The sequence below is a fragment of the Melozone crissalis genome, unplaced genomic scaffold, assembly GCF_028551555.1.
Source record: "Melozone crissalis strain CALT ecotype California unplaced genomic scaffold, PUWL_Pcris_2 ptg000005l_1, whole genome shotgun sequence".
NCBI classification, from domain to species: domain Eukaryota; kingdom Metazoa; phylum Chordata; class Aves; order Passeriformes; family Passerellidae; genus Melozone; species Melozone crissalis.
In genome coordinates, this window is record NW_026535783.1 from 32,057,173 (window position 1) to 32,083,119 (window position 25,947).

Below are 25,947 nucleotides of genomic sequence, written 5' to 3' on the forward strand. Positions count from 1 at the left end.
GCTTTACTCCAGAGGGCTATCTCTGTTGACATATAAATACAGGATGAGAGAGTAATGTACCAGGATAATGCTGGTGAGGACTATACTATTTCAGTAAGTCTTTCACAGAATGAAATCAGGAATCATTCACGTTCTGGAACTAGTCTTTAATAAAGAAAATTTTCTGTTGTCTCCATAAATTTTACTTCTGAGAGAAAAAAACCAAAGAGATGGATATACAAACCTTCCTTCTGTGAGGACAAAAAAGAGGAAGATACATATCTCACACCTAATCAAACGTGTGGTTTCAAACCCATTCTGGGATAAGAACTGGATTTCTTGCTGGCAATGTGCCACTTTCTAAAACGGAGGTTACAGGGGGCAAAGCAGCAGCAGGCTCGGCACGGCCTCTCCGCCCACCGGGAGGCAAGGCTCGGGCTGCGGGGACGGGAGCTGCTGCCGCGGATCGCCGCGGCAGGGACACGGCACCCAGCTTCTCCCAAGTGCGTCCCCGCCTCTGCGCAGCACTTCGGCGCTGCGGGCTCGGAGGCGAGGGCGGAGATGAAGCAACGCCACCGAAATCCTTCAGCCTTGACGGCCACGAAGGCCGGCGGACAAACCTCGGCGCCCGCGGAGCCCGGGCCAGGCGGTGCCCCGGCAAGGCCGCCACGGGCTCCTTCCCCCTTGCCATTCCTCTCCTCCTCGTCCTTTTACGATTACCATCCCTGCTTTCCGCGAGTGACAGCAGCGGTAGCGCGACCCGCCGCCGGACCGCCCGTGCTCGTGTCGAGGCGGCGGGTACGCGCCTCGGGAGCGCGGCTCCCGCGTCCTTGTTCGATGGCGCGGAGACGGCGGGTGCGAGGGCTCGGTTCCCGCACGCCACGCAGACACACCCCCGTAACGCCGGGCACCCCGGCACCGCGGCGGGAGCCGAGGCGGCGGGGAGGCGGCGCTCGGGGCCCGCCGCGCCGCGCCGAGCGGAGGCGCCGCGCCCCAACGGGCGGAGGCTGCGCGGGGCGAGCGCCCCCCAGCGCGCTGCGGCCGCGCCGGTTACGTAAGCGCGGGCACCCCCCGCGCCGCCCCCCCGCCCCCGCCGGCGGTTATGCAATCGCAGCACACAGACCTACTGTACCGCGCGCCGCCCCGCGCACCGCCCCGCCCCGCCCCCCAGCGCTCCCATTGGTCCGCTCCCGGCGGCGCCGGGCGTCGATTGGCCGGTCGCGGCCGCCAGTCACGGCGCGGCGCGGCCGGCATGCGGGCTATGAGCACCGCGCCGCGCAGCCCTGACCTACTAACACACATCCCTCCGCGCCGCCGCCGCGCGCTCCCGCCCGCCGCTCCGCCGCCGCCCGCACGGCGCGGCACCGCACCGCACCGCGCCCGCTCCGCTCCGCTGCCCGCCCGCCCAACCCGAGGACTGGCGCGGGGCGAGGAATGCTGTGCGCTCCGCGGTGCGCTGCAGGTAGGAGGGAAGGCGCGCGTACAAAGTTGGGGTGCCCGCCCGGTGCTTCTCTAGCTTCGGGCGGGGGTCGGCTGCTGCTTATGGGGAGCCCAGCCGGCTCCGGTCGCCGCCGGGTGGGAAGGGTCCCTTCGGCAGCCCCGTTCTGCGCGGCGACGGGCGGCTCGGCGGAGGGGTGGTGGCGCGGGAGGCAGCCCGGGAGATGCCGGCCGACGGCTCTCGCTCTCGGGGCGTGCTCGTTGCTGGCGTGCCGCGCTGCCCCCGGCGTGTCCTCGCAGCGAGCCCCGGGCAGCGCCGCCGGAGCGGTTCTCCCGCGTTGCATAATGTGCCGGTGGGGAGCGGAGCTGCCGCGGCGGACGCCGTGCGGGGCGGAGGGCTGGGTCCCGGGCAGCGCTCGCCGTGCCTCGGCCACAAAACCACCGGGAGCTGCTGCCGGAGCCCGCCGGCCAGAGCCGGTCCTCCTTCGGGCGGCGTAGCGGCATGTTGCCTGCGGGCAGTCGGGATCAATGGCAGCGGCCCGGGACCGGGGCTGCGCTTGTCTCAGCCAGCCCTTTCCGTCACTTTTGTCGCTGTTTTTTAGGCGCTGCGGGACCGATCGCATAATAGTTCCTGGAAATGTTGCATTATGTAACCACAAAATATGCTGGCAGCGGGGCTGGGAAGAGGGAGCTAATTATGCGATTTTATAATCTCCCTACAAAGAAACTAGGACAATCTCGCCCCGAAAAAAAAAAGCCCCCCCAAACCCGTAACTGTAACAGGTTTTGTTAAAGTGTGTTTATTAAGGGAAGTAGACAACTGGGTAAGTGGGGAGGCGAGGCGCGCTCGCCGGCTGCGTGCCGAGTGCCTTAAAACGAGATTTGTGTTGGGTCTATATTTAGCCCCTTCGCGTTTTAGCAATTGTGGCTTCATGTGCTATTTCTGGTCTTTTCTCCAGAGCCGTGCGTGTGTAAGACGTTCGAGGCATTTGCTCGGATTTTTAACTCTACGCCTTCGGAGGCGTTTTAGATCAGGCTGTATTTATTTTTTTGAGGGAAGGCGTTTCGCCTAGACGCCGTGGCATCTCTCCGGTACGGGCTTTCAGTGGGGGAAAAAAAAGGAAAAATAATTTTTAAAAAACGAACCAAACAAGACAACAGACCAAAACAAACCAAACAGGAACGGCTTAATTTAAGGAAGAAAGGCGTTTACGGGAGATCTCAGCCGCGCTGGAGGGGAGAGGCAGAGCCGTCCCGGCCGTGCCTTGACGGGCTGGGGGCCAGGTGCCGCGGGGCAGCAGCGGAGCCGGGCTCCGGGGGCGGCCGCCGCTAGTAGGTCAGTGTGACAGACCCGATGGGCGGTGGAGCGCAGCGGGTGCGCGGAGCCCGACGAGTCCCTCCGCCTTCTCCCTGAGGCTGGCGGGGGTCGCCGCTGCCTCCCTTCCCCGGCGGCCGACGGGGCGCGGCGGCGGCGGGCGAGAGAGGGCTGGGGGCGCTGGCGCTCCCCCTCAGCCTTTGTTCTGGGCTGGGGCGGCGGCGGCGGCGGGGGGGCGGCGGGCTGGCAGCGCGGGGCCGAGCGGGCCGGGGCCATGCGCCGCCGGTCACGTAGGGGGCCGCGGGCCCAGCCTTTGTGGCGGGCGCGGTGCGGGGCCCGCTGTGGGCGCCGTGCCTGCGCAGCTCGGGCCGCACCGCGCCCCGGGGAGCGTCCCCACCCCGCTGCCCATCACCCCCCGGTGCCACCGCCGCCCGCAGGCGGGGATCGCCAGACAAAGGCCCGCGCAGGTAGGCACGAGCTGAGCGTTTTCTGTCGTTTCTTACGTAACGAAAGACAACAACATCGTAAAGGGGGGGAAAAAAAATCGTCATTGCCCAATTCTGTAATTTTTTTCCCAAGTCAGTTTGGCGTCGCAGTGGCTGTATGTTTTGTACTCTGGGCCAGCTTGTGCTGTGTCCTCGATAGGAGCATATCTTGAAAGTTGCTGACGAAAACTTGCCTTTCAAGATGAGGTGATATTTATTTTTTATTTTTGTTTTGGTTTTTTTTTTTTTCATTTTTAATTACTAAAACGGTTCTCCAATACTTGAAACTAACATCACTGTGCTTCTGACCTCCCAAATGTTCCCCAGCCACAGGCTTTCTGTCTATTGTACCTGCTGTATGAAGTAGCAGCAAAGTATGTAAAAATGTAATATTCTTGGTGACTGCATAAACTTTTCTGCTACTTGATTGTCGAGGCCAAGTACAGCCTTGGCAGTGAGGCTCTTTTGGAGTTACTGTGGTGTTAAAAACAACCCCTTTTTTTTTTTGTTCTTGTCCTTGTAACTTGAATGATTGCACTTAGTTTCGTTATGTTTGCTCCAGTGTGTATGTAACCTACTTTGAGTTATCTTTGCCCTCTTCAGTAATTAATTAAATCCAGAGCCTTGCTTGAAATATTGCTATGTGCATTGATTTTATGGTCCTTATTCAATCAAAATGTTGACTTTGATGGGAAACTCGAATGAACAAGGATGTGGTGTTTTGGCCCAAAAACCTGATTTAAACCAACAAGTTCAAGTTCTACTGAATAAGGATTGTTAATAACATTGGCACTAACAGTTGCTCTTACAAAAATTCTCACTTCGTAGATGTCTTTGACTGTTAAAATGCTAATAAGCTTCAGAATATTCTGCTTCCACTTTAATTTACTTTATATTTTTAAATAGTGCTCCAAAGAACCCTTAACTAGCTTTCAAGATATCCAGCTTCCGGAATTTGCATCCAAAGCCTCAAGTTTCTGCTGTTTTGCTGGGGGTTGTTTTGCATTTTGTTTTGAGGTTTGAGGTGGGAATTTTTTGTTTTTGTTTTTGAGAAACTGATGTGAAGGTGTCAAGAAGCTAAGAGTCTTCCCATGGGCAGTATGAACTTACATGACCTCCAAACAGCTTATCTCCTTCCTTAAGAAGGAACAGTATTTGCCTTGCTTTGGATGAAATGTATAGAACATACAGACATTCTGTCTATTGCAATAGAGTCAAAAGACAGTCTGAGAAAGATCTCAGCACCATGCTGCTTTTTTCCAGTCCTTTATCTTGGAATAAAACTCCTAAATAAAATAAACCTTTAACTCATTTTAAATTGACTTATTTTAACAAATAGTTATGCAAACTAGGCTTATGCAATAGTTTTTTTCCAGACGGCAATCTCACTGCTGTTATAACATCACTGTGATGCAATAATATGAACAATAAAATCCTCTGTTTGAGTCTTATTACACACTGTTAAGCAATGTATCTGACTCATCAGCTTAATTGACTCTTCTAGGTGACCTTGCCATGATCATTACAGCCAGTTATGAGATATAAATGTGCTTAGGCTATGTAATAGAAAAAAAATGCAAATAGATGGCCAATTCCTGCAGTCCAATCTAAAAGAAAATGACAATTGATTTCCGTGTTAGTATTTTACAGTATTAAAGCCTTACCTTACTGTATTTGAAAACATTTTTTTGGTAGCTACAAGATAATGTAACTGTTAATACTCGTGATAAGCATGACTGTCAAAAACAAGATTGTGTAAACAAGGGAATACTTAACTAAAATTTAACTAAAATACTTGACTGAAAATGTGGTAGAAGCTGTGTTATTAAAAAATTGTATTATAAAGTAGATCTGAAATAAGTCTAAAGCCATCTTCAATACCTTGTGGTTTTTCCTAATTCACTTGTTGAATTGATCCTTTTCCAAAATAGCATACTATGAGATTGAATTTTGTGACATATATTAAATATATATTCTATTAGGAGAAAGGCCTTATTTAGATATGACTTTTTTCCCTTTCTTGAGTTGCTCCACCTGGGTGTAATTTTCAGTGTGTCCTGCAGTATTTGAATAATTAACCAGTTTTTGCTATAGAGGTGTCTGCACAACAGCTGACAATATAGATGCCAGTGCTGCAAGACTTCTCTTTGCAAGTGGAATGCAATCCAACAAAGAAAATAATGCTGAGCATGGGCAGTGGTCTGGACCATCTCACAGAATTGGAGCTCTAAAGATTGCTATTTCTCTGCTCTGTCTGCTGTGAATGGTAGATAGCAGCAATTTACAGCCAGCGTTTATTTTATACATTTACTTCAGTTGTTATATAACAAGATGCATGTTTAGAGCATCAGCTGGGATTAATTGACATAATTCTGCTGCCTTTAAATAGAGCCATATAAATTTAGGTCAGCTGAAGGTCTGGTCCATGGTTGGCATTTTAAGAACACAGCTCAATAATAGAAAGCTATTTGTTGTCAGAATAATTAATATTTGATTTTATGGGGTTTTTTTTAAATGGTTTGTAACTAAGGGAAACCTGAGATTGTATTTCTAGAAGATGGTTGCTATTAAGTTATAGCTTTTCACAGTCTAGTTCTTCCTGCTGTCAAGTAGCTATTGAAATGAGAAACATACCGTCGTAGTATTGTAACTTCAGTAACAGTTGTTTCTACTGAGGCTTTATTAAAATGCTGGAAAGTGATATGGTATTATTAAATTGCATCTTTACACGTGCATACTATATAGGTTATATATATATATATGGAATTAAATATTTACCCAAGATATATTTATTTCCTCCTCAGTTTTAAATTTTTACCTGGTGCTGTCAGTAATATTCTTAGATTTTGTTTTTCACCATTTGAACCAGAGCAATAAATAGCTTGTTTTGGGAAACGTGAACAGGCCTGGGAGAATCATACTGTCTTCACAAGGAAATAAAAGAAAATTTGGAGCAAATTGGCATTTATTAAGCTTCACTGACCTTTTCTGAATAACAGCTACCCTTAATGTATGTTTTGTGCTCTCCAAGTAGAAATTTTATTTCTGTAATTTACCTTCGGTAAGCAGGCCATACTTTAATGAGTTAATTTGTAGTTCTTAAGATAAACTGTAACTTAAGTAATTTTTCTAACAAAGAAAGCCTTTTGTGAAAATTACATATGATATCAGCTTTCTGTGTACAACGTGGAGTTGGGTAATATGAATTTGCAATAGTATTTCAAGTTCCATGATAATCTTACTTACTTTTTATTTAAATTTGATTGAACAGTGTCATAATAAATGATTTTGGATGTGTCCGATGGAATATATTTTGTGGGCATATTCAATTTTTTCCCTTCAATGACACAATCAACATTTTAGCAAAAGTGGGTCATCTTGTACAAAGTTATCATCATCAGTGTTCCACTGACCTAATTACACACTGGTCCTGAAACAGTAAGCACTAAGCACTTAGGATGTCCATAAAGGAGAAGGAAACTGCATACAGGAGCAATACTTCTGTATTTCTTCATGCTGTAGTCACATATTCGTGGTCCCTATGCATATTACTAAGTAACAGCAGAAATTGGGGCAATATTCCTATTGTAAATGCCCTTCCCCTTTGTGACTGCCGATAACCTGTCCATCATAGCATAAAATGCAGCCACCTAGATTTTCTCAAAAAGTTTTAACTTCATTTGGTCATGGTTGTCTAGACCCTCTGGCCCACAGATCTGTCCCAGGGATATCACTATTTCAGTGTATCCAGCATTAAAGCTTTTCTTCAACAGGAACATGAACTCACAAACTGTTACAGGTAATGGGCAAGGAGGAGTTCAGTGGAGATTGGAAAGACCCTGGATTTCTGGATTATGATAGGTGCAGAGTTTCATGGCATAATTTTTGTCCGTGGAAAGCAGTAGAGGTAGAGTATCTCCAAAATTTTTCAGCAGTGTTTAGGGAGGCTGTGCATGTACTACCTGAGCTTAAACTCAGCTTCCTGTCCCATGTGTGTGATGAAAATGATATTTTTTCTATACCTCATAAAAGTATTGAGATAGAGAGCATCTGTTTTTTGAATACTTTGAAGATAAAGTGCAAGATATATCTTTCAATTTTCCAAAATTTGGATGGCAAACTGGTAACTTATGAATCTATGAACAATTTCTGTAGTAGTTTACCTGGTATGCAGCCAGATTTTCTAAATTGATAAACTGGGGCAGAAGGGTGGCAGTAATATAATTAAAGATACCTATGCAAAACATGGAAAACATCAACTTAAAATAAGCAGGGACATTAAGACTAGCGTAATTGTTTTTCTAGAGTGTGCCATATAGTGGTGGTGATGATAGAAGCATGTTTTTTTTCCTAGAACAAAAGAAGCTATACGTAACTTATTTTCTTCCATTTTCAAGGACTGATATATATTCCTTTTGTAGACACAATGATACAAAACTGAATTGTGTTTGAGCATCCAATGCTAGAAATGGGATTTCATTTAGTGTGATAGAATCGCTATCGAAATGCTAGAGCTGTACAAGTAAACAGTCATTTTATCCTAGGATATGTTTGAAAAATTATGCTTGGAAATAGCTTGAATTATTTTGCTAAATATAATTGAAAGCATGCAGTTACTCTATGGAGAAGCTTAGGTACAAGAGGAGGCCCCCATACATTCTCTAAAACAGAAATTATTTATGTAACTAAATTACACAGAAGAGAGCAAGCTTGTGGCCTTGTCCTCCAAACTTTGAGACCTTCCCATTATTACAGTGTGAATATGTAAATCCTCAGGATCAGATCTTGAATGTGCCATGTTGTCACTTCAGTATTTTTTGGAGTCCCATAATATTTGTGGTTTCTATGTGCATAATTTTTTGCTTCAATAGCATGAGTCCTATACAACAGTCTCATTAATACTTGGATCTGTGATTGTATTCTGCTTCTGCTGAAGTCAATGGCAGAATTGCTGGGGGAGCAAAACTGGCTTTGTAATTAAGTTAATAGGGTTGAGTGTTATTACATTGTAGAATTGGCACTCAATGCCATTAACATCAACCAACCAAATGTTGGTTTTATAACACTTTATGAGGGAGTGATAAAGCAATTGAAAAATTAATCATAAGGGAAAATATTGGAATTTGAAATGTAGTCAGAGGAATCATTACAGTTCATTAATTTATGTTTAAATACTCATGTTTTCCAATGGAATTATAAAATGTAAGTGAAGTGAAGGGAAATGGCTGGTTCCATGGAAGGCATGTTGCCATTATCATCAGATGGAATTTAATTTGTTTACAGATTTCAGCATTGGGCCGATCCACATGAAGAAGTATTATTAAAGAAGGGTTTTGACTCCTGTTTGTAAAACCACAGTTCCAGTCACCATAATAAAAGTGCTCAAGAAATACAGAAAGAGTTAAAGATCTTTTGTTGTTTGGTTTATTGACAAAAGTCATGGCACTAGGTGTGACTGCATAAATAGCAAACCCGTATGACTGTGTCAGTGGGTTACATGTCTGTCTTGACAGCTTTACTGATGGACTCTGGCAGAGAGCAAAGTTGAATATTGCATGCAAAAACATGGTTGTTTTGATACATGCTTAATATTTGCTGTGGATTGCATGCTACTTACATTCTGTCTGTTTGTGCCAGGAACAATGTGTACAGGAGGGAGACTGGCCAAAACAGGAGTTAACAGTGCGACAGTGAGCAGATTGAGCCATTCCAGTGCACAGTCTGCAGATGTCCCGTCGAACAAGGGGCGTGAACTCTGCAGCTGGTTGGGCTAAGTTCAGCTCAGTGCCAGTCTTAGGCTTGCAGGAGGATATTCGGACATGCAGTTGAGTTTTTATCTATCAATATGGTCATATTGATGAACTATGTCATTAGTCTACATTCACTTAGGGAAAAAACAACCCACAATCCAGAAACTGTTTTGCTAATTATTATTACCAGTATTAGTATTTTTCCTAGACAACAGTGTTGGACAAACACTGAAGTGGAACAACTTTGAGCTGGAGACCATACTGATAGACACGGTCCAAATTCTTGCCCTGGTACAGTCTTGTTCAAGACTAAACATTACTTTTATATCCCATGGAAATAAAAGATGGGAGTATTACAGGTGAAGAAAAAAAGTATTTAATCGGTGTGGGTATGGTTTTGTTCTCCTAAAATATCCAGTGATTCTATAAGTACTTCCTTGCTTATGCTACCATTTCAAGTAAGTGCAGACGTTTTAGGCTCTATGGCACATATATATATATATATATATGTATATATGTGTGTGGTAATAGTAATGATGACATGCATATTAGTGTGTGTTTTCTGGGAGAACAAATATTTTGATTTGAGTGTAGCTCTCTGGTATTGTTAAATTCAGTAAGAGATGTGGACTGATAAGGGCGTGAAATTTCTCAAAAGTTGCTTTGAGTACTTTTTGCTTAGGTGAGAGTTGGCTGAAATATATAGTAAGAGACAAGTAATGATTTCATAGGTATTGAGTACATGCTACAATTTCCTGCTGCATGCTGTGGAATGTGTGTGCTACTGGTACAGGTGAATACAGTGATAGTGGTGGAACAAGACTGTGTAGTCCCAGTTCTACAGGATAATGAAATTAAATTCCAGTATTCTACTAGTGTAAAATGATGCTACAGAGGCTGAATATTCTACAAATGTGACAAAAGGTCAAGTGGCCTTGTCGTCTCTCTTTTTTTGTTTTAAAGTTTCAGCGATGATTTTTTAAGTGGACAAAATGTCTATACACCTACTTCAGCAAATCAAACTGTACTGAAGATTTGGAGAAACAGATGTTGCTTTACTGTAGGGTTCATTTTTATTTTTAAACCTGATCCAGCTCCTTCAGTCTTCACAGAAAGCTCCCTTTTGACTCCACTTGAAATTTTGGATCAGGGTCTAGCCATGTAACTGTTTGTGTACTAGAGGTACATTTCTTCTTTTCAAACATGCCAATTTGTGGTGCTGCTTTTGCATTAAATGATTAGATAATGTCTTTGGTGTGGTAGGTGTCTAACTCTTTTTTTCATTAGGGCTGTATTATCAAAGACAAATAGTTACATGTCAGTAATTAACCAAGGATTTTAGGAAATTCTACTTAGTTTTTCTATTAAATGTGTTAATTTTTTCATGACAGAAGAATTGGCATGGTTTGATGGAACAGAACCCAACTTGAAACCTTAGTCTTTATGACCCTGCTTAATTGTTACTGCATCATTCATTCCACTTTGCCTTCTGGAAAAGACAAGAAAAACTGGCAGAGTACAATTAATTAATTCTTTTATAACTTTCTTGACTGATAATGTTAAAATTAGTTTCATCAGTCATTGTAAAAACATTCCCAGTAAATAGAGACATTAATCTGAAGTGGCTGAGTATTTAATTTTTTTGTTTGTTTTCTGGTCATACAGACAAGAATGATTGCTGACTTGATAGCCAGTTCTACAAAAGCACTTGGCATACTACATTCTTTTCACCAGGAACATGATTGACTGTAGAAAATTATATACTAAGAAGCTGTGTGTCTAAGATCAAGACCAAGTGATCTTAGCATTTTTGCATTAAAAGGCACTAAATAAAACAAAGGCCAATATAAACTCTAAAGTTCAAATTTAATGATTAAAATGTCTGAAGCTAAAGGTTAAGCTAATTTTTATTTGTTAATTGTAACACTTCTGGGTCTAAACTTTTACTTCAATGTGAATACTGTTTCCTGGAGATGTGCATGCCTCAATGGTATTAAACTTAGCTTTGACATTTTGCAACTATTTGTCAAATGCAAATTTTTAATTAAATGTATTTTTCAATATGGATTTTAACAGTTTCTTTGTAAGATACTAAAAAATTACATAATTTTAAAAAAATATTTTTAATTAATTACTTTCCCAAATTAGGAGCGTGAACTTGCTAGTTGGAATTAATATGATGGATACAAACACTTATAAATAAATATATATATATATTTATAGTATTCAAAAGCAGCAACTAAATGCATTATAGATAAGCATTGGATGATGGATAATGGTGGTACTTTAACACAATAGAAAGCAATCCTTCTCTAAATCAGCTTATATTATTTTTAATCCTTGAAGGACCCAAATATATAGCATTTCTAAGTCATACACCACAGCTGTTTTCAGAAGAGATGCTTTAATGTGGAGCAGGATACTTTGCAATGCTGCTCATCATCATGCTTCATGTCCTGCAGTTTAAAGTGTTGTAAGGTTTTAGTTTGGCCAGTGATGTCATGGAAGATTCTGTGACAGCATTACTGTAGGGCCAAAATTCAAATGTTTTTTAATTGATTCTTCCTTGGATCATATAATATTTGTTTTGGAAACAAATCTGCTACCTCTAGGTGTCATGAAATTTAGAATATCAGTAGTTTCAGTGTTGAGCTGTGTTCATATCACAGCAGGTTTAATGAACGAAATTCTTGTATAAAATATTTGTCAATAGCTATTTCTGTGTGTTTTGATCCAGAAATTCCTAAATAGTAATAAAATTCTCTATTTATTTCAGGCTTTAAAGAAGATTCCCTTTGAATCTGCTAAGAAAATTGGTTCTAGACAGACTTTTGTCTGAGATTATGAAAGAAAAGGAAGAATGTGTGTGGATTTAAAATTTCTTTATTTATCAAGTTGTGGAGTGAGAAGTACTGGGGAGATAGCTTGCTCTGTTGCTTATTGTAGATCTTCTACAAATTGTTTCTGATGCAGCTGAGAAAAATGCAGACCCTTAAAAAGGAGCACGGACCTGTTGACACAAGTGGCAATGTGGACAAAATCATGGTACTTAAGTCGACCTTAGCAGAAGTATCTGAAGAATTGTCTACAAATGAAGATATACTACTTACTGAAGCAAGTAGTGGAAAGAGCAAATCTTCAGCTTGCCGGAGAAAGCGAGAATTCATTCCAGATGAAAAGAAAGATGCTATGTATTGGGAGAAAAGGCGGAAAAATAATGAAGCTGCCAAAAGATCTCGTGAAAAGCGACGACTGAATGACCTTGTCTTAGAGAACAAACTAATTGCACTGGGAGAAGAGAATGCCACTTTGAAGGCAGAGCTGCTTTCATTGAAGTTAAAGTTTGGTTTAATTAGTTCTGCGGCCTATGCCCAAGAGATACAGAAACTCAGTAGCTCAACAACTGTGTATTTTCAAGATTATCAGAGTTCCAAATCAAATATTAACCCATTTGTAGATGAACATGAACCATCTATAGTTGGTAGCAGTTGTATTTCTGTCATTAAACATTCTCCTCAAAGTTCAATGTCTGATGTATCTGAAACATCAACTGTAGAGCATACCCAACCAAATCGTATACAAAACAACTGTAGAAGTCCCGAAAATAAGTTCCAGATTATAAAGCAGGAGCCCATGGAATTAGAGAGAGAACCAAGAGATGACAGAGGTTCATATAAAGCATCCATATATCCAAACTACATGGGAGCTACCTTTAATGTGTATTCACATTCTCCTCCTCTCTTGCAAGTTAATAGGTCCTCCAGTAATTCCCCGAGAACGTCAGAAACTGATGATGGTGTAGTTGGAAAGTCATCTGATGGAGAAGATGAACAGCAGGTTCCTAAGGGTCCAATTCATTCCCCAGTTGAACATAAAAATGTTCATGCAACAGTTAAAGTTCCAGAAGTGAATTCTTCAGCTTTGCCTCACAAGCTTCGAATCAAAGCCAAAGCCATGCAAGTTAAAGTGGAAGCAATGGATAATGACTATGATGCCACGCAGAAGTTGTCGTCACCCATTGACATGTCCTCAAAAAGACATTTTGAGCTTGAAAAACACGGTGCGCAAAACTTGGTGCATTCTTCTCACACTCCTTTCTCGGTTCAAGTGACTAATATCCAAGACTGGTCACTTAAACCAGAACTCTGGCATCAGAAGGAACTCAACGTTAAAATTCAGAGTGGTTGCAAAACTGGAGTTGTTGAAATAAAAGACAATATCTACAATGTCTCTGAGTCAGAGAATCTCTATTTGAAGCAGGGCATAGCAAACTTATCTGCAGAGGTTGCTTCACTTAAAAGACTTATAACTACACAAATCTCTGCATCAGACTCTGGTTAATTTACTACTGAAAAAAGGCTTATTGTTTCAAAGGATGTCATTTGCAGTAGATCAATATGTTTTGTATGATGCTGAATTTTCACTGGACTTGTGATGTCATTTCACTGTAATGTTCACATAATGTCTGATTGGTGTCTTTTTGTGCACAAATTATTATGAAGACTAGGTTGTGCTATGATCACTATGCCTTGAGTATAGTCAAGTAGCCTGTACAAAGGCTGTATATAGTGGACTTTAATTTCTTTTTGTTCTACTACAAAGCGTGCAAGTTACCAGTTACAATAAAATATTGGTGACAAACATAGAACATTTACTCCAGTTCAGTTGATTTTATGAACTTGTAAATAAGTTGTTAATTAAAAAACTGGGTTTTTTCTTACACTGTGCTCAACTTCACTTACATTTTTGGTTTTTGCAGCCTAACAACCAAATTACAATTTACAACATATGTAATCCTTCTGGCCACCTTTTTCCTTAACATGTTTTTTAGAAGAGAAGTAAAGTGAATATTTATAAATGAAACAGTACCAATTTATAGCCTTAGCCTTCTTTAACTTATTTCTTAGTAGAAATTAACCAAAAGCCCTGCAAATTCTAACCCAGTAACTAATATCAACAACCTTTTTTTTTTCTCCTTCAATCTCAATCTCAAATGAGACAGTAATGAGTTTCCTGAATGTTTTAGTGTGACAAACAATTTTTCAATATTATAACTTGGTGTTTTAAGTGAAATTAGTTAAATCAGACTTGTGCATCTGCAAAGTTTTCAGAGCCTTGCAGTGACACAATTGGACAGCACCATCTCTGCCAAGGGGTGGCTTGCATCTGCAAGGGGTGCAGGCATGGAAAGTCAACCCCTCTTGCATACCAGCATTCTGTCCATGGCAGACCATGGGCCACCTGTACATGAAGTATAAGGCTACTGGATTTGTAAACTCTGAGCTCAGCTAGGTAAATACTTACACAAAGGCTAGGCAATAGCAGTTGCAGAGTTAAAGATCATCTGCTATTTTCGTTCCCAGAATGGGACATAATGCAATTATGCATGAAGTAAATCTTGCCAGCAATTTGTCCCTGGTTTCAATGGCTTAATTAACTGAACTGGAATACCTTGGCTTGCTAAAGGGCATTTTGCAAGAGCTTCTGAGATGTAAAATAGAGGCTGTGTGAAGAACTGTGCAATCTAGACACTGCTAGCCCCTTACAACTTATGCGGATGATGAGTTCTTCACTTGATGACTGGACAGGGCTGTGGTGCTCTTTGTCATTCAGAAGAGCCATTGAACCATGGAGTCTAGAATTGTATCACCTATCCTTGGTTCGGCTTACCAAAATCTTTCATTTTAAAACTAAAATTAATTCATAAACAGAACATAAACTTGGCAGAGGTTCTTTTCATGATACTTCCCCGTTCTTTTAACGTACTAATAAATCAGACTAACAAATAAGCTTTTTCTGAAAAGGCTTTTTATTAATTGCCATACTGTATAATGAATTGAACCTTTCCAGAGGCTTAAAATACTAATTAATAAAACAATATGTAGGTATTGTTTTTTTAAATTAATACTTGACTTGAGTGAGAGGAAGTTTGTCAATTTTTTGGGGATATGAAGAGGAGTCTGAGTCACTCCTGATAGCTCTGAAGCTTGGTCCAGCAGTCAAGGCAATGGCAGAACTCCCTGATGTCAGTGAGGACAGGATTTGATTCTGTGCCTTTTCAGGAACTGATGATTCAGTTGTGTTCTGGGAGGACCTTCGCACAGAAATCACTGGTACTTTCTGAGCTTTTTTGAGCCTTCTAACTGCTGTGCTGTATTTGTGGCATTCAGAGTTGATAAACTGCTATTCTTTTTTCATGCCTTAATAATACAATAGACCCCATAGCTGGGCTCTGTATGTATTTGGTAATTAACATAGATGACATTTCAATGTTACTGAAAATAAGCTCAGGATTATTGCATGAAATGTAAAAATTTGCATTGAATGATGGGGATATGAAACATGAGGCAGTTATGGCTACTGTCTCCTTGCTTGCTAAGTATCTTCTGTAAGCAACAATAAAATTCTTTAAATATTTTGCATATTATTTATCACATGTAATGTGTTCAAGGAGAGGACTTAAAACTCTCAGTGTTGCCATCAGTGTAAGCCTAGATCTATTGGGTTTTTTTCCATTTCTTGTTAGAATTGTTTGTCATAATGGAAGAATGTTGTCCTCTTTCTAGCTCATTATATATTTTGTGTATCTGTTTTGTGCAATTAATACTTAACAGTAATGATGTAGTTAATTTGTTGAAGGATGTCATTGCAAGAAAGTTATAGCATGGAGCTTAGGAGCACAATCAGATGTTATTTATACTCCCTTTATACCTTAGTGTTATGCTTCATTTGAAGAAAGAAATAAATAATTTGTCTTTTGTTCAAAACCAAATCTAACCTACCACATGCTTTTCTATTATGTTCATCCTCATAGTCCAACACAGGGGCATTAATTTTGGTTGATGACCGATCTTCCCGAGCTGAAGTTGCTGTTTTTCCATCTAATACTTGGAATATCTTTTGCATATTAAAGGTACAAACTGCAAGAGTGTGGGTGGTACATGCAAAGCCCCATTATTGGCTACAGCTGCTGACTCTGAGCTGCTCAATTGCAGTAACTGTGGTGTAGGTGGCCTCCTCATGCAGTGCCCTCACCCTGCTTGCCCAACTTTAGCCTGCTTCCCCTCGGGATGTGAAATGGGAAAGATGGAGTGTCAGTCGCCCTGTGGGGGTGGGGAGGGAGAGAGTGCAGTGGGACTGCCCTGCTCCAGCCTTCAGCTGGTACACAGCTGTCTAAGGGTACCTGACAGCTGTGCTCTTCCAACTGCCTTCCTTCTACTGCAGGAAACATGATCAGCTTCCATGGAAAAAGTATCCCTGGCTGGCCATCTAGTCTCTCAGTGGGACATCAGAAGGTTGGTTTTGAGCACAAAATGGACTTTATCTAAGTGTGAATAAACTGGCAAAACATCCTCTAACTTACAAAAATTGTTGTAAACTCAGCAATTGACAAAACAACATGAAACATGGCAAAAGGGGAATCTTTCTCATTTTAGTGTCTTCAATTACAAATGTTAAGGAAGGCCACATACAGAAACTGGTAATTCTGAGACTTCTCAGTATAAATTCTCTTTAATGATAACTGTTAGTGTGAAGGGCTTCATGGAAGGAAGAGAAGTCCGAAACATGACTGTTGATTAGCAAGGTAAACTTTATCATAGTGATATCAACTGGTGGCTAATTACCAAAGCAAAGTGTGAATACAGCTTGTTCATTAAATTTACCTAACTTAATTGGGTATAAACACAGTAATATAGCCCCATGTTCTATCTGTCAATGCCAATATATGCCCATACATAAATTGAGTCCAAATGTTATGATTTCCTGAATACTCTGAAATTTCTATCTTCAGTGAAACTTGCGTATTGCATGGGATATATTTAAATTTTGTTAATATTCTGTGCAGCTCAAAATGCCCTTGTTCAAGAACCTGAGACACGTAACTGACAATTCCTGATTATTCTTCTCTTGTTATTTTCTCCCTAATGTCTATTTGGGTAGTTTATGAGACGAAATCCACATCTGTGAACTTAAATGCAAAATTGTGCAATAAACACATTCCTGAAGTTTGGTTAAAACAACCGCTAAAAATCTTTTCTACTTGCTAGTACATGAATATGCTGTTGAAAATTGTATACAGTGAATTTAGCAAGGAACTCTGAGAATACAATTAATATGGCCTTTATTATTACCATATTGTTTGAAAAATACTTTGATAGTTTATTGCACAATACAAGATTGGTAACTACAAGAATGCAACAAAAGAATTTTTGTTATTTCTTGCATAAGAACGAGTAACAGATTGTTCCATTTCAGTGCCAAATAAAAAGTTAAAAACACCAGGCAGAATCCAAGGGCTTTTAACTCAGTGTTAAGTTCTACTTCCCTTGAAGTAGACTTTTTCTGTGTACAATAAGGCACTCACTCAAGAGAAGTAACATTGCCAGGATAGACACTTTACAGTTCCCTCCTGGCACAAACTCCTAGTGATTGTTCTATCTGTAAGGCTACCTCTCATGACAAAATAGTGATATATAAGTCACTTAATACATATCACTAGAACTGTAGAGAATTTCCTCGCTACAAAACAGAAGGTACCCAGATACTCAACTACTATTTATTCAATGACAGCTCTAGAAGGTCTTGGTGAATTAGGAGCAAAAGGTCAGAGAGGAGGCACAGTATTTATTTGCTTGGAAGAGAAAGTGTCAAAAGACGTTTGGTTTCAGGACTCCAAAAAATAGTGGGAATGCTTCTGTGCTTTTTATTAGTTGACCAGCTACTACCCATGCACTGATCATAATGCTGTCACTGAGTTATAGTAATTCCCTCTGAAACACTATGGAGGTCCACAGGATTACAAACAGAAGTGCCTGGGAAGAGCACAGGGCATGGGACTTTGCCATGATTTGATGTGGGTTTGTCTCCTGCATGCAAGCATCCTCCCTGCTTCTAGTACATCTGAAAGAGACCTTATCTGAAAAAGCCTGCATCAGTCCAAACATTCTGAGGAAGCTAAATGGCCATCTAATACTACCAGCATTCAGGTAACAAGGTCAGTATTTCCTCCACCATCCTTCACTCCCCTGACAAGTCAATGCACAACTCAAAACATTAGCCAGCTGTTAGACCTTTTCATGTTATTCAGATTCTTAGATGTGCAAGTGGGCATCTCACTTAATGACTTACACATATAAAACAATCAGGCTACCCCGCTATCTGTATGTGCCAGCGTTGGTATCCATTGTGGTACATTCTGAGGCATGGTGCTAAATGAGCTTCTAACAATCTGGACCTCCAAAAATTATCTTAAATTTGGTATATAAATATACTGAGAACATAATGCATTCATTTCCATGGCAGTTCTGTTATGAAACCCTGAAAGCTGAGACATTAATGCTTTGTATAAAAATCAGAAAATATCAAAGCGTAATATTATATCACACCTAAGAGCTGAAAAGATGGTAAAATGCAATGACCTTCATTGTAGTAGAACACTGTTTTCCTTTCTCTGTGTTCTTGACAGTATAGAAATGAATAGATAATACATGTGCTCAGTAAAAGACTTGGTGACATATGTTCTATAAAAGCCTCATGGTTAAAAATGTGAGCAAGCAAACAAATATTTGTGTAAGCAAAGCTATATTAGACAAGTGACAATAACAGACAACATATATGAACTATCAGTATTGCATGGGACTGGAAGGAATTCTTACATTTTCTCATTTTCCGTAATGAGATTACTTAAGCAATAAATTCTTAGCTTTTACTTTAAATAATATTTATGTCACTGAAAATAAACAAAGAGGGAAAACACCACTTATCTGATGATTGTCAGGGACCTACAATGATAATCTAGTCCCACTCCCTCACCATTTCAGGGCTAACCAGAAGTTAAAGCCCTTCATGTAGGGCATTGTCCAAATGCCTCCTTTTAAGGCACTGGCAGGCAGGGAGCTTGTTTCAGTGTCTGACCACACTCTCTGAAGAAATATTTTCTTAAGTCCAGTCTGAACCTCTCCTGATGTAGCTTTGAAGTATTCCCACATGTCCTGTCACTGGATCCCAGGGAGAAGAGATTAGCAAACCCTCTCCACTCTCCCTCCTCAGGAAGCTGTAGAGAGCAGTGAAGTCACCCCTCAGCTCTTTCTCTCCAAACTAGATAAACACAAAGCTTTCAGCTGCTTGGCATCCATCTGGCACAGGCAGGCTCCCTCTAAGCAGAGCAGAAATACCAGCACTGAGGCTAGATCTGGACCAGCAGGGGAAAACCTATGCTGAAGGGCAGTATGGGTGCCTTGTCCTGGCTGCTCACCAGCTGTCAGCCTGATGCATGTGCCAGTCTGGCATTGTCCCTTCCCAGGGGCTGGGCTTTACACTTCCCCTTCATGAACTTCTGGGGGCTCCTGCCTTGGCAGGGTATGACCCTGGGTGACACAGAGAGCAGCACCAAGGCGTGACTCCAGGCAGGGCAGGGAATTGGTCACGGCCCTAGCGAGGCTGCACTGAGCAGCACAGGCTGGCAGGAGAGCAGAGAACCAGGATGTGGGGGCAGGGGCTGGCACTGAAGAGCTCATGAGTGGCCTGGGGTGATGGGCTGTGGGGCACAATCAGGACCTGGAGACCCCTGTGCTGGAAATATCTGCCCTGGGGCTGGCTACAGCAATGGGCCTGTAGCTGGCCATTCATTACATGTCTGATGGGAGAATAAAAAGGACAGAAATGGCACCTGTCCTGCTAGTAATGTTGAGACTTGTATATGTTTCCATGCACTGATTTTATTTGGATAGCTGGATATGGGGGACTGGGAGCCCTAGAGGGTTGGTGCATGCCCCAGCTGGTGGCTAACCCCTGAGGCATCCTCCAAAGTCACAGATGCAGGGGTGGCTGAAGAGTCCCCAGAGTCGCTTGCCTGCCTCTTCAGAGGTCACCATGGCCCTTCAGGAGAGGGGTCACTGCCCTGTCCGGAAGGGGAGACCCGGAAACAGACTCCTCTGGCTCCTCCTGGGGCTCTTCTTGCTCCAACAGTGATGGTAATGGGTACAGAGGGGTAGCTTCTGAAACCCCCATCCATGGCAGAGGAGGTGGTGTTGGGCACCTCATCCATGGTGCATCCTGCAGGGCTGTCAGCAGGGCTGGCACCTGGGCAGGGAGGTAGGGCTGGTGGGTGAGCAGACGGCAGGCCTCCCTGCTGCACTGTCGCACCGCCACACGGATAAGCTGTTGCACAAATGTCGCCGCATGGTTTTGGAGGGAGACCCCCAGCATCTGGACCAGCTGGTCTTCATCAATTCCATGGTTGGTCAGGATGTCCAGGACAGTGCCCTCCACGAGGTCTGCCTCCATCCAGTTGTTCCTGAAGATCTGCCTCAGCCTCGGTCGGACCCAGAGCACTAGGGCTTCTAGGAGGCATGGGTGGTCCCGGAAAAGTACCATCCATTCCCCAGGCTGGAGGCTGCCCACAGGATGCCTGGGCACTCCTTCTGCAGACCATGTTTGGGATCCTCCAGAGAAATGGATGTCAAGGTATCTGGGGTCTCCTCTCGCTTGGTGGACAATGATGGATGGTGCCTCAGATAATGTAATTACATGCTCTATGTAGTTATTTTCTGTCTCCATGGAGTGCAGGATGGATAGAATTCTCCTCTTGCAGAGGGGGCACTTGGGTGTGTTCTCTGCCCACTGCAGGATGCAGGTGTAACAGAACTGGTGCAGGCACGGAAATATGTAGCTGATCTCCTTCAAGGTGTCCAGGCAGATGGGACAGCAGCTGTCCATCTCGGTGGCCATGCTCTTCTCTGCAGTGGCCTGAGGGGAGCTGGGGTTATGAGTTGTCCCTTTCACCAGCATCGTATCAGCAAGTTTTACTCTAGAAGGGGAAGAAGAACTACGGCTATTGCCTGGACCCAGAAAGAGTGATAGAAATGCCCCGGTCCTCAGGAAGGAAAACATCTCAGCTCCCCAGCAGGTTTCACCTCCCAGCTCACCTCTGCTTGCTCCAAGTGCACCTCCTGGGTGCAGATGTCTCAGATGCCTGAACCTGGCAGGGAGGGAGAAAATCCTTCAATGACTCTGGAGTTGAACACAGAGAGCTGCAACAAACAACTCTCCTTGCACAATGACATCAAAGACCTCACTCAGCACTCCAAACCTTGCCAAATGCTCAGGAGGAGTCACAGATTGATAGAATGATTTGGGTTGGACAGGGACCTTCATGATTATATGGTTCCAACCCTCCTACCATAGTCAGGCCACCTTCAACTAGAACAGCTTACCCAGGGGCCCATCCAACCTGGTCTTGAGCAGCTCCAGGGACAATATCCACAGCATTCAACTTTCCTAGGCAACCTGTTCCAGTGCCTCATCACCCTCACAGTAAATAATTCCTTCCTAATATCTAATCTAAACCTACTCTCTTTTGAACTCATTCCACCTCGCCCTGTTGCTAAATGCCCTTGTAAATAGTCTTGCCTCATCTTTGGTGTAGGCTCCCTTCAGGTACTGAAAGGCTGTGATAGTCACTCCAATGCCACCTGTTTTCCAGGCTAATCTACCCCAATTCCCTCAGCTTTTCCTCATAGGTGAAGTGCTCCATCCCTCAAATCATCCTGGTGGCCTCCTCTGGACTCACTCCAACAGGTCCATGTCCTCCCTGTGCTGGGAGCCCAGAGCTGGATGCAGGTTCCAGGTGGGCTCTCCCCAGAGCAGAGCAGAGCAGAGGGGCAGAATCCCCTCCCTGCCCTGCTGCCCACGCTGCTCTGGATGCAGCCCAGGACACGTTTGGCTCTCTGGGCTGGGAGTGCCCATGGCTGGGTCATGTCCAGCCTCTCACCCACCAGCACCCCCAAGCCCTTCTGGGCAGGGCTGCTCTGCATCTGTTCATCCCTAGCCTGTGTTGATACTGGGGTTTGTCCTGACCCAGTTGCAGCACCTTGCACTTGGTCTTGTTAAACCTCATGAGTTTCCCATGGCCCACTCCATGAGCCTGTCTAGGTCCCCCTGGATGGCATCCTGTCCTTCAGATGTGTCTGGGCATGAGCTGGCTGGGTGAAACTTGGTGCTCAGCTGTAAGCAGTGAGGGATGTGGGTCACAATCCATCCTTCAAGGGCATCACAATCCATCTCCAGGTGATATCACAATGGTACCATCAACATCCATGGTACACCGTCTCAGAACATGCATCTGGGATTACCTCTACACCAATGTCAACTTCATTCCCCACCTTATTCTCACATTGGTGTTGCAAGACAGTCAGTTACACTGAGGCCTTGGCTGTGCCTCCCCAGAGTCCTGCCAGTTTGCTCTGGCCATGACAGACATGTCCAGGCCCATGAAGCATGAGGGCTCAGTCAGCAACAACTTGTGCCCTCCTGGGAGGCTGCAGGACAAAGTCCCACAGGCTCTCCACACACCCCACAGTGCTGGCCACCCCTTTGGTCTCTCCTGCTTTCTCCCACGATGCGTCACAGGCAGCATTCACCGTGCTCTGGCATTTGTTCTTCTACCTTTGTTCTCTAGCTGGAAGGAACTAGGGTGATTCCCTCTGCTCAGCATGTGTCAGACCTCATCCAGGCACTGAGTCCTCTTCGGGGTCCTGGAGGCAGATTCACAAATAAGATAGGCTCCATCCTTTACAGTAAGGATGCTCTGTGAAGCCACGGCTGGTTCAACATGGAGCAGGCAAGGTGTTGGGATATCTCACAGCTCAACCCAGTGTTTCTAAGGATGGGGACATCCCATATCAAAAGAGTGGGAACAGATTCATGGGAGGGTGAGAGATGGTGGCATCTACTGAAACTAGAGAGTTTCAAACTGAAATAAATACAAAGGAAAAAGGAATAAAAACAAAATTGCTGTAAGAATTATGAAGCACTGAAGTGAGTTGCCCAGGTCTTCAAATCCTGAGTGGCCATAACCCAGAGCACAACAGTCACAAGCCTGTGAACGGATGCTGGCTGAAGTCCTGGAAGAGAAAGCATTGACAGTAGGAAACACAGCAAAGGAGTAAAAGCTTTGAGAAGTTTTTATCTTTCTAGTTGCATTTGGTTAAGCATCGTTCACAAATTTTTAATTAGGAGAAAATAGAATAGTTCCAGTTGGCAGGGGCATACCAGACTCATCTAGCCCCATTGCCTGATCATAGCTGACACCCTCTGTTATTGAGGGTGTTGTCCAAATGCCTCCTTTTAAAGCATCACTAGGTGTGGTACATCAACCATTTTTTAGGGTGTCTTTTCTGGTATGCAACCACCCTCTCAGTAAGGAAATGCTTCTGAATGTCAACAGGCCAGTTCTTCACTCAGCACAGTGTTCACCTGTTCATCTCACAGCTGGACAACTTGTCCAAAAGGATGCTCTAAGGGACAGTATCAAAAGTACTATGAAAATTCAGGAAAACCACATCCACCTCTAACTCTTTACCCACTAGACAGGTGACTTAATTGTAGAAATGTCTCACATTAGTCATACAGGGCCTCCCTTTGTGAACCTGTGCTATGCCTGATGCATAATTATGTTTCCTTGAAATGGCTTTCATGGCCAGCAGTATCTTCTCCACAATTTTTCCAGGTGCTGAGGTTAGACTCACAGATCTGTAGTTTCCTGTGTCTTCCAGCATACCTTTCTAAATTGCAATGACTGGCCAACTTCCAGTCAGTGGGGACCTCTCTGGACACCCATGACTTTTGAGTGGGATCCTGCTGTCACATCCAACAGCTCCTGCAGTACTCTGGGATGAACCTCACCAGGTCCCACAATGTTATGAACAGGTGATACAGCTAGCCCCTTACAATTTCTGTGCACAAATGGAGAGTCACTGTTCCTGCAGTTGTGGTGCTTTGACTCTGAGGTCTTACCTTACGAAGGGCTGAGGGAAAAAAAAAAACCAAATACCTTCAGTTTTTCTTTAGTTCTATTTGTCACAGGACCGTCTTCAACGAGAATTGGTCCATTGTTTCCTTGAGCCTCCTCTTGCTACTAACATGTTTTACAAGTTCTTTCTTGTTGTTGAGTGCGACACTGGCCATATTCAACTTTTATTGAGTTTTGGCCTTGCATGTCATCTCCGGTGTTTGTGAACATATATGCTCTTCCTGCAATTTCTGATCTTCTAGATATCATCCAATCTTTTTTTCTTCTTGAATTCCAAGAGGAGTTCCCTGTTAAGCCAAGCTGATCTTCTGTCCTGCTTGCTTGACCGGTGACACAATAGGATGGCCTGCTTCCACACTTATCAACAGTGGTTCTTTAAGGCTGACCAGCACCCATAGAGGCCTCCAAAGCATATTCCTAGGGACAGTGCAAAGTAGCCCCTTGGGTAGCTGAGAATTTGCTCTCTTGAAATTCACAGTAGAAACAATGTTGCACTTTTTTGCTCATTACATTAAGAATTTTGAACTCAAACCATTTCAACGTCACTGTAGTCAAGACAAACAACTATCATCACATGCATGAGTACCTCTCTAGAAACAAATAACATATATAGGAAGGCATCTTTTCTAGTTGGAGGATTTGTGGCAAGAAATTATCTTGAAGCAGCTCCAGGAATTGCCCAGACTTGCTTGTAACATCAGTATGGTATTTGCAGTAAATGTCTGTGAATTTGAAGTCTCCCACAAGAACAAGGGCTAACACTCCAGAGATTACTCTTAATTGCCTATAGAATATCTCAGTGCTAGTGTTAAAAAGGGTATGGAAGGCAGGTACAGTCTTTTGGTTTATATATTAATCCAATACAATTTCTGTATCAATAAATTTTACTGTAAGTCCAAGCAACACAGTGATAGATACATGGAAATCAAAAAGAATAGTTTGTATCTCAGAGTCCACTAGGGAATTTTTTCTTTCTATACTGAGATTATAGTATGATCTATACTTGAATATGATTCATGTAATATCTCTGCACTAGTCTCTCCACATATAAAAAAACCAAAAGTGTGGCCTGTAGGTGACATTCAGAGGGAGGAAAACCACTTCTGCAGTCTGAATTCTTTAGAAACCACTCTGGTTTTTTTCATGTCTCTCATCTTCTTAACAAGTGCAGGTTGAGAAGGAAAATGTCCTTGCTAAAAACGCTACAAACTTCTCACTTTCATGTGTTATGTTTGATGTGAATAAACAGTTAAGTACCACGTCAGATTGTACAAAAAGTCAGGTTGCTCTCAGAAGATTATAAATATGATGTCACATAATGAATCCAAGTAGTGACAAAAGCCTGAGAGTCTCCTGGTTCCATGTTATCACTATGTTTCGATCTGTTGATGTGACATTTGTGAATCTGATGTTTTCACTCACTTACTTGCTTCATACTTTTGTTATTTTTTCTTCTGATAATCCTGCTCACCTTAAATCCATGTGATAATGTTTCTTAAGGAAAATATTCTCTTTTTGTTCAAGTGTGGCCTTAAGAGATTACAGATACCCTCAGAGACTACACACCAGTCTTCTCTCTCTTCTTCAGTTGTACATACTATGTCTTCAAAATTGACTGGAAGTGGCCCTTTTTCTCAGAAGAGCATTGGAGTCTATCTGGGTAACAATGGGCTTAGACACACTGCTGCCACTCCAGAGTGATTTCCACATGTCCCACAATCGTTGACCATGAGGTGTTTCTCTCCTGTCAATTCCCACGGGCACATCTCAGAGTTTCTGTCTGTAGTAGTAATGAGCTACCTGAAGATGCTTCACTTTCTCATCCATTGCAGGTAGTTATATGCTCAATTTTTCTACAGGTTGCTGAAGTTACCTCCTGAAATAAGGAAATCACAGTCATTAGTCTAGTCCCATGAGCAACTGCTGATTAAAATCTCAGTTTAGCCAAAGCCTATTGTCTTGATTTCAGCATCCTTGCTCAGTTTGAAATGTTTCTTTCTTCAGCTATCTTTATGGTCCTTATCAGCGTCTCCTCAAAAAGCATTTATGGGCTCTAAGCATAAATGAATAATCCCAATTAAATTTAAAAATTAAAATGTTTAGAGTTGATCCTAAAGAAAGCTGACCTTGTTTGTTCCTGTTCTACAGACTATACTTCTCAATATCAAG

At 43.0% G+C, this 25,947-nt stretch overlaps 1 protein-coding gene across 2 annotated transcripts; it reads left to right on the plus strand.

Moving 5' to 3' along the window:
* Positions 1–1,374: 1,374 nt before the first annotated feature.
* Positions 1,375–15,717, plus strand: NFIL3 (nuclear factor, interleukin 3 regulated). 2 transcript variants are annotated; one of them, XM_054283477.1, is made up of 2 exons: positions 1,375–1,441; positions 11,743–15,717. In XM_054283477.1, the coding sequence occupies exon 2, from the start codon at positions 11,934–11,936 to the stop codon at positions 13,305–13,307; it is 1,374 nt and encodes a 457-aa protein (XP_054139452.1). In that variant the 5' UTR covers positions 1,375–1,441; positions 11,743–11,933; the 3' UTR covers positions 13,308–15,717. The 2 variants fall into 2 exon arrangements, with proteins under 2 accessions (XP_054139452.1, XP_054139461.1); XM_054283486.1 differs by lacking the exon at positions 1,375–1,441 and adding an exon at positions 3,158–3,198.
* Positions 15,718–25,947: the final 10,230 nt, after the last annotated feature.

What these genes read in the sequence shown, in the direction of transcription:
- NFIL3 (XM_054283477.1), top strand. Translation starts at nt 11,934, where the DNA reads ATGCAGCTGAGAAAAATGCAGACCCTTAAAAAGGAGCACGGACCTGTT.